Source organism: Acartia tonsa, chromosome 6, assembly GCF_053477335.1.
Source record: "Acartia tonsa isolate MP-2025a chromosome 6, ASM5347733v1, whole genome shotgun sequence".
Lineage (NCBI taxonomy): Eukaryota > Metazoa > Arthropoda > Copepoda > Calanoida > Acartiidae > Acartia > Acartia tonsa.
The window spans coordinates 14,542,994-14,560,279 of record NC_137265.1 but is presented as its reverse complement, the minus strand read 5'-3'; the positions used below and the strand labels follow the sequence as shown (position 1 = coordinate 14,560,279).

At 32.7% G+C, this 17,286-nt stretch overlaps 1 protein-coding gene across 2 annotated transcripts; it reads right to left on the bottom strand.

Annotated features, from left to right (window-relative positions):
• Positions 1 to 380: 380 nt before the first annotated feature.
• On the bottom strand, positions 381 to 15,627 carry LOC145321938 (uncharacterized). Of its 2 annotated transcripts, none has more exons than XM_080163602.1 (7): positions 15,504 to 15,627; positions 14,977 to 15,070; positions 7,039 to 7,096; positions 5,444 to 5,505; positions 4,255 to 4,332; positions 2,759 to 2,809; positions 381 to 1,953 (listed from the first exon to the last, which is right to left on the bottom strand). In XM_080163602.1, exons 1-7 carry the CDS (start codon positions 15,545 to 15,547, stop codon positions 1,915 to 1,917), a joined length of 426 nt encoding a protein of 141 aa, XP_080019728.1. In that variant the 5' UTR covers positions 15,548 to 15,627; the 3' UTR covers positions 381 to 1,914. The 2 variants fall into 2 exon arrangements, with proteins under 2 accessions (XP_080019728.1, XP_080019727.1); XM_080163601.1 differs by lacking the exon at positions 4,255 to 4,332 and adding an exon at positions 3,548 to 3,625.
• Positions 15,628 to 17,286: the final 1,659 nt, after the last annotated feature.

Sequence of the window (17,286 nt, the reverse complement as noted above, 5' to 3'; positions counted from 1 at the left end):
GAGGGGAGGTGTTCTTTAAGATAACCTATTAGAAACCTCAATGGAAGTAAAAAATAGCGTTCACACTTTGGTTACGGATTTCATAACCCCCTATTGTTAAGTTTTATTCAGAAACGGGTTTAGCATATAATTGTATATTATTACAGGGAAAATTGTCAATTTAGCTTGCTAACATTGAGCTCCTTTATTGGTCAGTTAGTTAATCTAATAGGTGGGGATGGGTAAAGAGGATTGAGGGGGATAATCTTTATTTTATCCCGCTGCGTGATTCACTTCATTAGAGAACCTGAAAATCTGAAAAAGTAACATATCCCTTAAGTCCGGTATTGATGTGATGTGAAAAATATTTAATTGAGTCTAATACTTGAAACACGAAAAAATGCAGTTAGAATCTATATTTTAAAATTCAAAAAGAAAACAATAAAAAAGCTCTTTTTACAGGTATAAACAATAGTACATTACAAAAATCAACAAAATATTTACATTAGTTAAGGAATTCAAAAAATCATTCAAATTATTTTGTAGTTTAAAATATAACAAAATTTATAACAACTGTTTAATAGCCTAGGATATATAAGTTGGAAATAATTTTAATGTTACAGGGAGATTTGAAATCTGCATCAAATTTTATAAAATTCGTTTTTGGTATAATTCTTTATCTAAAAGCGGAAATACGATATAAGTTAATTAATTTTGACATCTGTGATTGGTGGATTGAAAACTATTTGCGCTCTGATTGGAGAAGCTTAAGTGGCGTACATCATTCAACCAATTAGAGCCTAGGTAGTTTTGAATCCACCTATCCTATTGGTCAAAATTAATTAACTTAAATTGTATTTCCGCTTTTAGATAAAGAATTATACAAAAAACAAATTTTATAAAAAATCCTTATAATTTGATGCAGATTTCAAATCTCCCTCTAACATTAAAACTCTTACCAACTTATATATCCTACTGTTTAATACATCTTTGAATGATACAAAGATTAATCAGTGCTTTCCCTCCAATTGTCTAGCGAGCTATGAACAACCCCCCACCAATTTTAAAAATGAAGTAATTGTTTAACCATAGAGAAAGTCCCAGAACCCATCTAACCTATCTGAAAATTAAACTCCTCCCCCCTTCTTTTTTTTAAAAAGGGGGAGAAGAGTTTTTGTTCTCGACTAGGCACCTTCAAGGAAACCGCCGAACTTTTAAGACAATGACTAGAGAAATACAAGACAAAACTATTACAATAATTATACAAAAATATGAAATACAATAAAAAATTATTTTATTTTTTTATTAAATTAAAAAAGATTATTTAAAACATATATATATTTGACTAGTGTAATAAGTGAAAAACAAGAATTCATAGCACCAAAAGTTACTTAACATTTAATTGTTAGAAATTCAAAATAAAAAATTGTTATCATGAATACAAAATCTGTGATTAGTCCAGAAAGGAAAATTATTCTACGATCAATTTTTTAATTCAATGAATTATGGCCATAAACGCCCAAGGGTGGGGGTAGAGGGGTGTTTACTTCAGAACCCCTCATTATACCCACCTTTAAAATTTTAAAAATGTATCAGAATATCGTTCTAAACCTTTGAAACCTCACTTTTACCTCACAAAATAAAAAGCTTGGACAAAAAAAAAACAAATCGGAACAGAAATTACCAGTTCTTATACAGGGGATATTAATTGGTTTCAAAGCCATACTACAAATAATTTTATTTTTTATATAAATTGGTCTATTATACTATCGGTTGTGATCCAACAGAAAGTACTCGGATTTGAAGCCAAACTGGAAAATATGTTAACAAAGACAATAAAAGATATTTTTAATTTGCAGTTTGTTTGTTTTTAACTGATGGAAAAGTTTTAGGTAAAAAAATTAACGTGAGACAAACAGTTCCTCTTTAAATTAATTAAAGTTTCAAGAAGACTCCTGGATCTCCGTAAACAACCTAAAATTAATGAAATGTTGCTGTTGAAATGAAATCGATAAATTAATGAAGAAAATATATTCGTAAGTAATTATAAAGGAGAGTTACACTGTCGGAAATAAGAGCTCGTTTCCTCATTCGTTGTTTAGCGTTAAAACTTTGTATAATACACGCTTATTAATAAGTATGTAATACATAACAGATATCCATAAAATAGCACATATTTGGGTGTAACATCGTAACTGTTTGCAGGCAGACATTTTCCAAATACGCAATTTAATTCGCGATTTCGCACAGTTTACAAATACAGATTAGTTAGTTTAATTTTATGAAATAAGTAGAATAATTTTTAGTGCTCTAATTATATGAAAAGAATTTTAAAATATAAAAAAAGGAAAATTCAAAATATATTAGTAATAATTACTAAAATTAAGTAAATAAATTTCTTGAGTCACCTACCGGCAAAAATATGTACTAGATATAATAGAAATATCACCAGGTAAAAAACCCGATTTAATTGTTCTTTTTAGAGAAGCTTTACCCTTATAAAAAAGTAACTGCAGGATGTTAAAAGTTTAACTAAATCTTGATTCACGCATTGTTACAAAACTTAGAAGTGTCCAAACTAAGGTTGGGCCGGATATCCGGCTTATTTCTAATGCCGGATGTCCGTTATTCTGCCGGATATCTGGCCTGGCATTAGAAAATAGACGGATATCTTGTATCCGGATTGATTTGATATCTGGTATCCGGATTGATTCAATATCCGGTATCAGGTCGGATATTGAAAATGGCCGTATATCCAGCAAAACAAAAAAAAACTTACCGTTCCAAAAAATATCCATCCTAAGGCACGCAAAGTTCCATTTATAAAATCCTTAATAAAATTAATTGTGTTAAAATTTTAGAATTATTCTTAATTCAGTATTCCTAGGTCCAATGGAAATAAAATATACATGGATATTCTCGACAAATTGGCCAATTTAGGGTACTTTATTTATTAGCCAGGTCGCTCATCTATTAGGAGAGAAGGAGGTGGATGGGGGGTATCGTTATTTTAGCCCGCTGCAAGTACCGCTTTATTAGAGTACATGAAAATTCGGTGTAACTACAAAGTATTAATATATCGACTCTAGGGGCACTTCAAAGGGAGGGGGAGATTGTTAACCCACTACTAAGTATTGGTTGTTGTTTAAAGTCAAAAATTCTTTTTGGGAGAGACAGTCAAAAAGACCTCCTTAAGGGATAAGACAATGGAAAATAAATTGATGTGGGAACCCACTAATCATAGAAAAATTACCCCTTGTATAGATTGGAATTATTGGTTTAAAAGTTTGGACATTACATTAGGTTGAGACCAACCAATCATGTACAACTACCCAAAGATTTTAAGCCAACGAATAAGATTACAAAACAGTGTAATTTACAATTCAATAATCCCTCCCTCCCTGAAAATAAAGTATGCAATTAAAGGGATGGTTGTCTGCAGGCTACAACACCTTGTAGCGCTGGAAAGTGTCATGTGTGACGTCATAAAAATGCGCCTAAATCCATCTCATTTTCCTAGGGGTTTCACATGACACACATGACACTTTCCAGCGCTTAAAAATATCACCTTAACAATATTGTTATACACTGATTGTAGGGTTAAATTTCTTTCAAGAGCACTTCTCCAGCTGGCCTCGGGGTCTAACTAGAATTTAATTGAGGTTGTACGGACAGACAGACAGACCTTGAACGTAGAAAAGCTTTGCTAATGAGGATATTGAGTTGATTAATGTATAGTAAAGAGACTATTCTTAAATTCTCTTATAGATCTTAGTTTGGATCGAAATTCTTATCATATCAATTTAACAAAATTAATACAAGTACAGAAAAGAAAAGAGTCTCAATTTACTATGAATCAATTCAACTTCCACACTTCTATCTTCTAGACAGAGAAAGGACAATAAAAGACAAATTAACTTTCCACTCAATATTCATGTGTGCACTTATTGGGAAAAGAAAAGGTGGGTAGATTAATTTAACTATCTTTGTCCTTTCCCATTTACTTCTAGAAAAATGGTGTTTTCCCTTAAAGTGCATAGCGAGTACTTAACCTCCCCTTTCTTCATTATTTTTAAAACAAATTAAATTTTTTCCGTTGCAAAACCCTGCAGGGCTTCCCTGTACTTACTATAACCTAACCAAACCTGACCTAACGTAATAAACAAATGAAAAACTCCACCCCTTCATTTTTTTCATATTTAGGGGGTTAAGGCTTCTTCTATGCACGACGAGGCACTTTAAGGGAAACCACTAACAAAAAAACACTTAATATACCCTGACTATATTATTATAGACAGACTGGAGGGTTAGATTCCGCTCCAACGCCGCTCTCCAACTTGCTTCGGGGGCCAACTGTAACATTAATATGCTAAGTAGCGAAGCCAAGGACGCCCAAGCGTTTTGTTTTGAGGAGGGTAATCATAAAGGTTTTCAAAGGCTTAATTTGAGTGGAATAATCTAATATATTTTTAAAAATTTTAATGGGCGTAAAATTAAGAGTTTCAAAGTTTAAGTGGAAGTAAAAATCTCTTTACTCCCACTTTTGGATATCTGTAAGCGAAGCTATTTTATAAGAGTATTTTTTTGTGAAAATAACGGACTACTTGCAGTTTTATTTGTTTAGGTATGTCTTTGTATAAAACTTTAATTCTCATCTGATTTCCAAACCTTATGATTTCCTCAGGGAAAAGGGAATGTGATTCTGAACAACAATTCTAAGTGAAAATTTTCCCTCAACCCACTTCCCTTTCTTTTACACCAAAAAGCAAGTTTTACTCCAACTTCACACTCCAACAAAATATTTAATTTTCGGCTATTTCATATGGAATTAATTGGCTGAATAGCAGTCCTTAGGTTTCCAAAGCCTTACGTAGTCCTTTATTAATTGACTCATTAAATTAAACTAGCGGATGTATCCCTAGAATCTAGGGACTCTGTCTTCAAAGGGGTAAAATGTTGGCATAGAAAAAGCTTTAAACCATCTCATGGCTTAGTTACATAATATAAAAATAAAATCATCCTGAAACCTTTATGAAGCTTTCCTAAAAGAGATAACAAAAACAGTTCTCTAGTTATAGAATTTTAAGCTTTAGACAAAAAAAAAATAACTACTTTATAAAATAGGATTGTATTTTTAAATTGACAAAATCAGTAAATAAACAAAAAAGATGCATAGCAGTCATTTTCTTTAAGCTTGAGTGACTAACGGACGTATAACAAAGTTATAGAGTAGCTGTGCTAATAAAGAATTTTCAGTATGGCTTCGAAACCAATCAATATCCACTGGATTAGAACTGGTTCTCAGCAATACTGAAAAATCATGTCTAGCATCGCATTACAGACAATTTTTCATCAATATTAATAATACAAATCATAAAATTAATACCAGTTTTGGTCTTATTATTTTTTCATTTTAAGATCCGCGGAAACCTGTCTATAATACGATGCGATAAATAATTATTACCGAAACTGTCTTTCTGTTATCACTTTTAGATATTGTTGTAGATTTCTTAGTCTTGTAATAATCTAAAAATATTTTAGAAAACAAAACAATGTAATTGTGAAGGCATATCAATCCCTTTTTCACACATCCCCCTGGCAAACCCCTGTGCACGCCACAGCACTTCTCCACAGGGTTCCGCAGCCGCGCCTCAGCCGCGCATAAGCCTCAGTTTTAAACCTGCTTGTGAGCAGAAAAAAAAATTTCAGAAAGAAGAATTATCTGCAAAAGATCAGTTTTATACACCCAGCTGAATTTTATAGTGATAAAATGACGCTGAGGCTTAAGCGCGGCTGTCGATCCCTGCTTCTCCAATTGTATTTCTATCCCCGTCTTAGTTTATTGGATAGACATATGGACAAAGTAAGAAATATACAGGGTGTCCCTCGTAAACTGGTTTTTTTGAAACGCTTATTACTCCCTTAATATTTGAGCAATCTTAGTAAAATAAAAAGTATTTGGCAGTCTACTACTGACCATTTTATGGGGCAATGATGAAAAATCCACAAAATAAACAGGAAAAAATCTACGAGGTATTACATAAGAGGTTCATTTTATTGAATTTAGACTAACCCACAAGAAAATATTTGCTTTGTGAAGTTTAAGATTAGTTAGGGTCCAAACGGCTGGTCGCTTAGACTTTCTAAGCACAAAAATTGAACAGGCTTGACATGGCATACCAGAAATTCTCAATATTCAAGATTCTGAAGTGTAATATAAGTGAACAATATGTGAAAATAGGCATAATATTGGTTTTCTTTGTTAATTTTTTATGTGAGCTCGCTTCAAATGCACGCAAGAACCTGAAATATACCAGATTTTTAAATTAGACTACAATGCCAGTTCTTATAATGTCTGGAGAGAGTCTTTTTGATCCAACATTTGACCACCAGCTGCTTTTAAAGTTAACGAAGGCATATTTTTCTGGTGGATTAGTCTTATATTTACTAAAATCAGCCTGTTATGTATTACCTTGTAGATTTTTTTCTGTTAACTTTGCGGATTTTTCATCACTATATCATTAAATGGTCAGTAGTAGGCTGCCAAATACTTTTTATTTTACTAAGATTGCTCAAATATTAAGGAAGTAATAAGTGTTTCAAAAAAATCAGTTTACGTGGGACACCCTGTAGTTGATTCTAATTTGAAATTTGAATTGAAATTTACAAGGATATTTCAGATAACTATCTTTGATAGCAGCTTAGTTTTCGTAAATTATATTGTGTCTCCTTGCTGTCAGGGAGGTGTCGGGTTCGAGTCTGGTCCACAACCGTCTCATACATGAGAAAAGGGGAATGCTTTGGCCATAAAAAGACGATACTCATTACCATGCACATTTAGGACTTACAGAGAAGGGTCGTGCAATCAAAGGCCTAGTTGTCTACAATAGTCGGGACATAAGTGCTTTGGGATCTAATATAAAATTCCGATTACGGACGGATGAACTTATGGATTTACTGATAAGCTTCGCTACTGTTTTAAAATAATAGCAGTTAATTTTATTTTGTTTAAATTTTAAAAAAATATTCTAAAAATTTTAGTCGAATATTAAAACATACCTTTATAGATTTTATCATTCTTATTTTCAGCAAGTATTTTCTTCTCTGGTTTTTCAATCTATAAATAAACAAAAATAATTATTTATAAAGAGTAGGTATGATGTTTTTGTCCCTAGCCGCTTGGCCTTCATTTACACAATAAAAATTTTTTTCTTTTCAACTAAAAAAATCGGGCGGTCAACCTAAAGTGTCCATAGGGGCATTTAAGTGCGTAGCCGCTTGTGTAAGATGATGTATATCAAATAATGAATAATCTATTTAAAGATTCTTAATAGTGCCCATTGACCTATCCCCTTATCCCTGTTTAAATGGTAACTTTAATATTTACTAGGTTAATGATATAATTATCAATAGTTGTTGAGTGTCTCTGAACACAGTAATAGTGTCTGACTGATTATGACGTAACAAAAAAAATTAGCCAATGAGAGGCCATTATTGACCAATGGCAAAATTTATAGTGGCCTCTCATTGGCTAATTTTTTTTGTTACGTCATAATCAGTCAGACACTTTTACTGTGTTCGTGTCTCTCTATGGGTGTGTATTCACTTCCGCTTATTATCACATCCATATACTGTTCCATATCGCAAAAAATACCCATTAAAAATAAATAGGAGGAAGTATTTCATAGTTAAAGTGAAGGATATCAGGGATCTAAAGGGATAAGACAATGACGGATAAATTAATGTACATTTCCAATGGTGATATACAAAAGACCCTTCTGCTGATTAAGATAAGTTAAGTTTAGGAAGGTGGAGTTGAATTAGATATCTTATTCTTCTGGGAGGTTGGCAGTACCCTTCCACAAAATTGTTATAAACCATCCCGAGAAGCTACCCTATAAAGGAGAACTACAATGGTTCAGTGGTTAGCGAGATCCTTCATTACAGACCAAAAAAATGAAATCCTGTTACTTTATTATCAGGATTATTTTTTTTCCTAATGGCTGATTTAGAGAGTATATATCTAGATTATTTATCCTTTCTTTATAATAAAGTAACAGAATGTCAGTCTGTTTGTTTGTCTGTGTGCTTGTATGTTTGTATCGAAGGATCTCGCTAACCGCTGAACCGATCGGGTTCTCCTTAACAGAGTAGCTTCTCATAGGTCCCGGGAAGGTTTATACCTATTTTGGGGGAGGGTACCACCACTCTCCCAAGAGAAATCACAAAAAAATTACGGAGAGACTTGAACACAATATAGAAATTTTTTCTCAAAATATTTAAAGTGCAACTAGAGGCCTCTATGGGCGTAGTAGCTAGTCTATTGATAATTTAAAACATGTGTGGAAGTTAATGCACACCGTGTTAGGTCATAAAGTTCATTGTCAAATGTTTTATCTCTAATAATGATGCCAAAATTGGTCATTTTTCTCAGACCCCTCCCAAAGCCATTATTGGCAAGGATCTAAAGGGATAAGACAATGGCCGATAAATTAATGTACATCCCCAATGATAATACACAAAAATACACCTTCTAGATGATAATTAATGGTTGAACACTCAACTTCATAAATTTACCATTTAAAATCCACTTAAGTCCCCAACGTCAAAAAACGAATAAAAAAACCTTATTTTATAAAACTTTGGGGACTAATGTAATAAACAGCCCATTGCCCCCTCTCTCTCTGCCTGTCCTAATTTGAAATCGTGACTTACGGACGGGCATATGGATACTTAAAACGTAGCTGAGCTTATATAAAAGTAACAGGATGTGTGTACCGAAGGATCTCACTAACTGCTGAACTGATATGTTTTTTTTTACAATGTCGCTTCTCATAGGCCCTAGGAAGGTTTATAACTATTTGGGGGAGGGTACTACCAACCCCAAGGATATATCACGCATAGAAAAAAATATTATCTTTCACCCCAAAAACTTTTTTATTACTTTTTCTTTTCAAATTAAAATTTAAGTGTTGACCCCCCCCTCCCTTCCTTCGAATGCAACTAGAGGCCTCTAGTATAGGGGCGTTTCCGCTAGTACAAGATAGAGTTAATCACTGTTTTACATGTAATATTATATTTAACATCAGACATGTTTCTTTAATCTTATCTTTTAGTCAAAGATAATCTACCACAAATTTTTCAGGGATAAAGGCATTGGAATATTTTATCAAAAGAAAAACTTAACCCTTCAATTTACAAAATTGTAATTTATACAACCATAAGAATCATAAGGCATAAGACAATGAATTATAATTTGACGTACATTATTATTTATTTTTTTTCCTTCTGCAGGATATAAATAAAGATGGAAAAGTTTATACACTACTTATTTCAACCAACAAATCAAGTATCAAAATCCCCAAAGTTTGAAAAGAATGGGTCTACAAAACTTTGGGTTGTATCAATATAATTTACATTCCAATGTCACATCCCTTCCTGAATGCCAATATCCTTATACTAAAGTAACAGGATGGCTCTGTGTCTGTGTGTTTGTGTGTTTGTTTGTACCGAAGGATCTCGCTAACCGCTGAACCGATCGGGTTCTCCTTAACAGGGTAGCTTCTCATAGGTCCCGGGAAGGTTTATAACTATTTTGGGGGATGGTACCACCACCCTCCCAAGAGAAATGACAAAAAAATCAAAATTTTAAAAAATTTATGGGAGACTTCAACGTCAAATAAAGAGGTATCGTACGTAAAAAATTATCGTAGAGACTTTAACAAACAAAAACATTTAAAGTGCCACTAGAGGCCTCTAAGGGCGTATCCGCTAGTAAGAGATATTGTCCAACTTTGAATCAGGGAGAGGACATTAAACTGTAAATTATACTTATACCCAAAGTTGAATAACTAATTTTTCTTATAACTTTGGGAACTTTTATCGAATTTTGACAGGTTGGTTTCAAACTAGAAGTGTCTAAACTTTTAAACCAATAATTCATATTCATATCTTAGTTTATAATCATTGGGGATTTATATAAATTTATCGACCATTGTCTTATCCCTTAATATCCCTGACCTCGGATAATTGAAATTCCTTCATAGTTTGTATGGAAAGAAATTGTCTAAAAGGGTAGAAGCATTAACACGTATATACTTGTTTCTTTTTATGACACATTACGGTCAGCTGAATCTTAGTTTTCGATTTTGTACATATCACCCACATCCTATCTCATATATTTACTACTAGCTAAAAAAGCTTCAAAATTAAAAAAAATCAAAATTTAAAAAATTAAAATTTTGAATGTATAATGTATAATAAGTCGTCTTATTATTTATCTTTAAATTGATGGTAATGTAGCTAAAAATAGCTTTTGCAATAGTTGGGTTATCTGTCGTACAACTTCGGAAATTAGGGAACAAATGGGCAATCAATTTTCAGTTGATCCACATTACAGTACTCCAGCGTGCAGTAACTTTCGCAAATTTTTACACCAGCAAAAGTGTTTTTAACGCCCCTAGAGGCAACTAGGGGCACTTAAAAGAAGGGGTCGGGGGACTTTCCACTTTTAATGCTGATTTTAAAAAGGAGAAAATCTTAGAAAGAGTTTTTTTTTCAAGGGGCAACTTCTTTTTGGAGGGTAGGGTACCAGAAAATAGTTTCTATGACATATGCATTTCTAGTCTTTACAATGTTTTGCCTGCTTGTCTGTAGGACAAGTTCCAAAAGACATTGATATTGATAACTAATTAACCGATTGAAGCTTTACTTAGGTCCCGGGATGGTTTTAGGCTATTCTACTTTATATTACAGGCTTTCGATGGTTTTAGGCTATTTATCTTTAAATCATATTCTTAATTTAGAGGGTTTTAGTCTATTTTTCAGCTCTCTCCCTCCCAGTAAAATATTTGAATATCCCAAATTAGTAAACCTGTACTGACAACCTTGATGTTTTATCGTAGAAATAGTAAAATGTTGTATTTATGATAATAGTTCCAGCTCTGAGTGAAAAATACTATTTACCAGATAATACACAAATTATACAGGGATCTAAAGGGATAAGACAATGGCCGATAAATTGATTTACATCCCCAATGTTAATAAACAAAATTACACCTTCTGCACCTAAAATTTAGTGGTTCAAACGTTAGAGCACTCAACTTAATGAACCAAACAATCAAAATTCATTAAGTCCCCAAAGTTGTTAAACCAACACTTAAAAAAACGTAATTATAAAATTTTGGGGACTAGTGTAATAAACAGTCCATTATCCCTTCTCTCTCTGAGATACTACACAAATTATACTATTTCTATTAGGGTCAAGTAGGACATTTGTTAAATTTCCTAAATACGTGTACTTTAATATCATTCGAGATGGAGGGGAAATTGGGCTGTTAATTACACTAGTATTCCATATTTTTATAATCAAATCATCTTAATCGCTAGTTCAAAACTTTGGGTACTTTCTCTGAATTTTAATTGGTTAGTTTAAAGCAATTAGTTTTTGAACGTTTCATTCAATAATTTTAATCTACAGAGAGGGTAATCCTGTTTATCATCATTGGGAATGTATATTAATTTTACTCCTTCTTTTGATCACTCTTTTGAAGTTTTGGGTATATGTATAAATTGCAATCCAGTGGCCCCTCCCTCCCTGATTTCAAATTGTTACTGGGACAAGAAAAAAAATTGTAATCCTTAAAAGGACTAATTTTGTGTATCATAATTCTGTGTATACATCAATTTAGAATCTTAAGATCCCAGAATAATACAGGATTCATATTTTCTTGACAGGATTTTAGTCGTTGAATGTAATTGATAATAATATCTACTAATAAACCTTGACAAACTTTTATCTTAATCATTACTGATATTTTCCAGGGATAAGGGAAAATCATGGGGAAAAGGGATAAGACAATGGCCGATAACTTTATGTACATCCCCATTCCTCAATCATAATTAAAGGGTGTGCAAAAAAATGCGGACTTTTTTAAAATTGATATTGCGCGGCTTGTGTTAATAGTAGAAAAATGTTATGCATATCGTTAGAACCGCTATGAACTCTATTTTTTGGAAATATAAGAAAGAATCCTGTGCTACGTATAGTTTAGGAGCTACGTGTTAAAATGTCCCAACTGACGTAAAACTTGACTTTAAGTAACCTCTTCTGTAGATTACAACTAGTGGTAGAATCTTTTAACACTTAACTTAATGAATCAACCAATAAAATTCAATAAAAGTCCCCAAAATTATTAAGCCAACGAATAAGAAATAAGCCCAATTACCCCTCCCTTCCTGTGTATTTCCAAAGAATATATTATGTGTGGTGTGCATTCACTACCGCACATGTATAACATTATTAAATCATCCAACTGCATACTTGAAAAGCAAAATATGCCCCTCTAACCCTAATGCTAAGCCTACATGCCTCTAGGGGCACCTGTGGGAAAAGAAGGGTAGTGAGTCGAACCTCCACTTTAGATTTGAGTTTTAAAATTCAGGGAGTGTGGGAGGTAGGGGGTTTGGTGTGAAAAGGTTCTTTGTCCCAAAATAGCTAAAAACCTTCCAATGACACATAAGAAGCTGCACTGTAATTAGAAAGTATGGTTCAGCGGTTAGCAATATCTGTCAGTACACAAATACACACAGACAAACAAATAGACATCCTGTTATTTTTACATATAGATTGTGCCTTTTGCGAAAAGGAAACATTTATTTTTTGACATTACATGGGGAAGGGAAAGAACACCTGTATTTGTTGAGTGTGGGGGTATAAAAGATATAGAAAAAGATAAAAATCTCATAAATAAAAAAAGTACAAATTTCTGTCTTATCTTAAAAAAGGATTTATCTTATTGTTACTTTTAAATAAAATAAAAAATAAAATAAATTTTTTTCTCGTATTCATTCGAATCCGGTGGATAGGAACCGGTTCTCATCCATACGAAAAAACCTCGGGGCTAAAAAACTGGTTTTAATCTTATAAATGTACATTCTATATCCGCGGAAAGCCGTTTATTATACGATGACAGAAATACCTATTATTCTATTATGTTAAAAACTGGTATAATTCGACCATATGGACAATAATAAGATCCTTATAGTGGCTATAAATTTAAAATCTTGGATCTACTGCAGTTCACGGTAAAATATTGCTGGTAACGAATATTGCCAAAAATTTATGAATTTTAAAGGCTGCTAGCTGCCAAACGGCTGAACGTACAGATCATGCCCGCACACTGTTTTAAGCGGTATAAGAAGGCCTACAAATAATCTGGAATAGCCATAAATCAATAATGAATAATTATCTCGCAGTGCAGAGAAATGCGCGAAAAAGTCCTATTTTACGCGTTTTTTCTTCAGTGAAACTTTCCCTGTGCATCATTGGATCTTGGCTATTCCAGATTATTTGTAGGCCTTCTTATACCGCCTCAAATGGTTTGCGGGTATGATCTGTACGTTCAGCTGTTTGGCAGCTAGCAGCCTTTAAAATTCTTGAAATTTTGGCAATATTCGTTACCAGCAATATTTTACCGTGAACTGCAGTAGATCCAAAATCTTTAAGCCGAAATACCCATAATGACGTCATATTAGAATAGTATATGACGTCATTCGGGCAAAAGTTTTTTAGATTCATCCCATTTTTTATAGGCAATATAAAGAGTTCCGACGAAGCCCAATCTGCACCACTTTTTATTCCTGTGACGTCATAAAAATGAGGGAGATGAGGGGAGAAGTGGGAAAGAAAACCCCTAAAAAATGAGATGGAGAATACCTCATTTTCATGACGTCACAGGAATCAAAAGTAGTACAAAAGTGGTCAAGAGTTCCTTTCCCCCTTAATTTTTCCAGGTGGGTGTATACGTATAGTTATAAACCCCCCTACATCCCCAATTTTTCACGCCCCTGGACCTTTCCATGTAGCCCTGATTGGAATCCTGTAGAATTGCATGTAAATATGGAATATTAATGTATAACCTGAAAACAATTATGTATCACCTTATCTATAACCAAGATAATATAATACTTATTTTAGGAAACCATCATTTTGTTCTTAAAATATGTCTAAAATTTTTAGTAAAACAAGGATGACAACACCAATAAAAGCGAAGCTCTGAAATCAAACGGTAGAACAACAGAACATGAACACTTGTAGAGTGTCAAGTCTTTTTAAGCAGAATGTTAATTAGAAGGCATAAACTTGTTGCAAAATTGCGTAAATGACAGATTCTACTTAAAAAGACATACTAACAATTCTAGGACTTACTAGATGCATTGTTCCAAAAATCAAATAAATACGTTAGTTATATCATACAAATTATTGTTTTCAAAGAAGGAAAATATCAGCTTGTTTAAAATGGACGTTCGGAATTTTTGTGTAACGATTCTAGGGTTGCTACACTTTCTAAATCCTACATAGCTGTTACAGGATTAATCATGCAAAGTTTGAAATCAATAGGACAAGTCTAAAATGCCTAAATCAAGGAAAAGAGCTAACCGATAAGTAGCTGTGCTTTTGAAAGAATATATAAAAGGTCTCCATAGCAATTTTACAGTCAATCTAATTTTTTTAGTTTATGTATTTTTAAATAATGAAATTATGACTACATACTTGCAATGCTGATATACAATTTTGCCAGAGAATTATATAGTCGGTCTGTCCGTACGTCTGGAACGTATTGCTTTTTCATTAATTTAGGCATGTTAGAATTGTCCATTCGATTTCAAACTTTGCATGGTAATTCCTGTAGTAAGTAGGTTCTAATTAGAAAGCGTAGCAACTCTAGAATCAATACTACAATACTAGAATCTTTGTACGTCCATTTAAACATGTTTATTTTTTAACCTTTTTAACAACAAATTTTTATGTGATCGATATGATTATCCGATTAGTCTAATTTATGGAATACTGATTCATAGAAAAATAAAACAATATTATAGATTAATATTCAGTTTTGTCGCTCTACAAGGGTTATGGTTACTTTGTCCATCCTTCTGATTTTAAAGCTTCGCTTTTATGAATGTTGTAATCCTTGTTGTTATAAAAAAACGTACCTCATTATAATGATGGAAGCTGTGTCCAATAGCCTTTTGAATGATTGGAATCCATGGATCATAAGATACAGAGCTGCTGCCCGACACCAAACAACTGAAAAAATTTACATTATGGCTTCTTAACCGATTGATAACCGGTTCTAAGCCATACTGAAAAACCATCGTATTACAGATATTTTTCCACGAATATTAAAATAAAAATCATATAACTAATCCATGGAGCATAAGATACAGAGCTGCTTCCCTCCACAAAACAAAAAAAATATTTTACATTATGGCTTCGAAACCGATTGATATCCGCTGGATTAGAACCGGTTCTCAGCCATACTGAAAAAATAATCTATAGCATCGTATTACAGATAAATTTTACGAATATTAAAATAAATATCCTAAAACTTAGGCTTTCTGGTTTTCAAATTTAAGACTTGGTCTGGTTTTAAGCTATTTTTCTAGCCCCTCTCTGCCCCTTTAAATAAAGAGCCCCTATATGGTGCGGGCGTAACCGCTAACAGAAAATAAAATATTACCTAACAACTCCAATTACTAAGGTGGAGATTAAAATGATTTTCATTTTTGTCCTAAAAAAATCTACAGATTTATAATAATAAAAATTGGTAGATTTTTAGTCACTGATTACATCAATAATTTTCTGAAATGGATAGAATAGAATAATAAATAAATAATAACAAAAATTAAATAAATAAATAAACATAACAATAAAAAAAAATTAAGCAATATTAAGGCTGACAAAATATTGATATTCAATAGTTTTTTATCACATCGTATTATAGACAGCTTTCCGTGGATATTGTAATAAAAAATATAAGATCAAAACTGGTATCAATATTAGGTATTTTTACATTCGTGAAAAATTGTCTGTATTACGATGGTATACATGATTTTTCAGTATGTCTGGATACCAGTTCTAATCCTGCGGATATTAATCGGTTTCAGAGCTATACTAAATTATTTATGTTAAAGTGTGAAGACCCTTACATCAGTGGCGTTCACAGGAATTAATCCAGATGGTTGTTAAACCAATAGAGTTTTTGTCAATAAAGACTTTTTTTGTAGTTGAGGAGTTATGCTGAATTAAAAACACATGGTTGTTTTCAGAGCTCGGCAGCAGCACATCAGCCAAGACTAAGGCTCAAATTTAAACCTGTATGGATTGCGATGCTTTGAAACTTTAGTAAAGAGGGGTTGCCATATTGTAAAAGGTTAATTTCCCTGAGGCTTACAGGCAGCTGACGCGCGGCTGCCGAGTACTGGTAGTTATGACTAGAAGTTAAACATTTACACATCATAAAAGTTAAGAAATTCAAAGCTAACAAACAGAGAAAAAGGGATCGTTAAAAAATTAATAAAAAGCAGTTAACATAGCAGCTGATATCAAGCTGCAAGTTTTGCTTGCTTGGCAGCTTTGAAAATGCCTCCAGCTTTTCCACAAGTCAAAACAATCATTATTGAGATTGAAATATATACTCTTGCTTATGTTCAAAATATATTAGAGATTTGTGAAGTCTTTAAAGCAAGAAGTTTAGTTAGACTGACCGAAAATCTGGAGGCATATAATTTCCAGTATGGCTTCGAAACTGATTAATATCCGCTGGATTCGAACCTGATCTCAGCCATACTAAAAGACCATGATGCATTATTGTATAGCATCGACTAACAGACAATTTTCCACGAATACTAAAATAACAATCATAAAATCAATACCAGTTTTGTTAGACCGGGTTTTTAACCCCTTGGGGCTAACGGAACTAGTTTTAATCTTACAATTTTCATTTTAATATCGCCGGAAAGCTATATATACGATGCGATAATAGTTATTTCTCGCATCGTATTATAAACAGCTTTTTGCGGATACAGAATGTACGATTATAAGATTAAAACAGGTTTTTTAGCCCCGAGGTGCCGAAGGCACGGGATAAAAAAAAAACTAGTTTTAATCTTATGATTGCACATTTTTATATTCGTAGAAAGCTGGATATAATACTTTTTTCGTATGGATGAGAACCGGTTCTTATCCACTGGATTCGAATGAATACGAGAAAAAACTATTTTAATTTTTAAACTTTTTAATGATAAACTGTCCCTTTTTCTCTGCACATGAATGCAAATATTACAAAACATTTGCAATTTTACTTTTTAGGAACAACGGGGCGTTGTTTAAGTTTTTCAGGGAAAGTTAGGGATAAGACAATGGACTATAAGTTGATGACATCCTCATTAAAATTATTGGTTGAAAAGTTTCCACAGTGCATATTTGAACTAACAAATTAATAATAATGAAAGAATAGTTAT

What these genes read in the sequence shown, in the direction of transcription:
- LOC145321938 (XM_080163602.1), bottom strand. Translation starts at nt 15,547, where the DNA reads ATGAAAATCATTTTAATCTCCACCTTAGTAATTGGAGTTGTTAG. An exon ending in GAATGATAAAATCTATAAAG is followed by an intron (nt 5,506 to 7,038) that starts GTATGTTTTAAT and finishes AAATATTTTTAG; the next exon opens with ATTATTACAAGACTAAGAAA. An exon ending in ATAACAGAAAGACAGTTTCG is followed by an intron (nt 4,333 to 5,443) that starts GTAATAATTATT and finishes TTAATGTTACAG; the next exon opens with TTGGCCCCCGAAGCAAGTTG.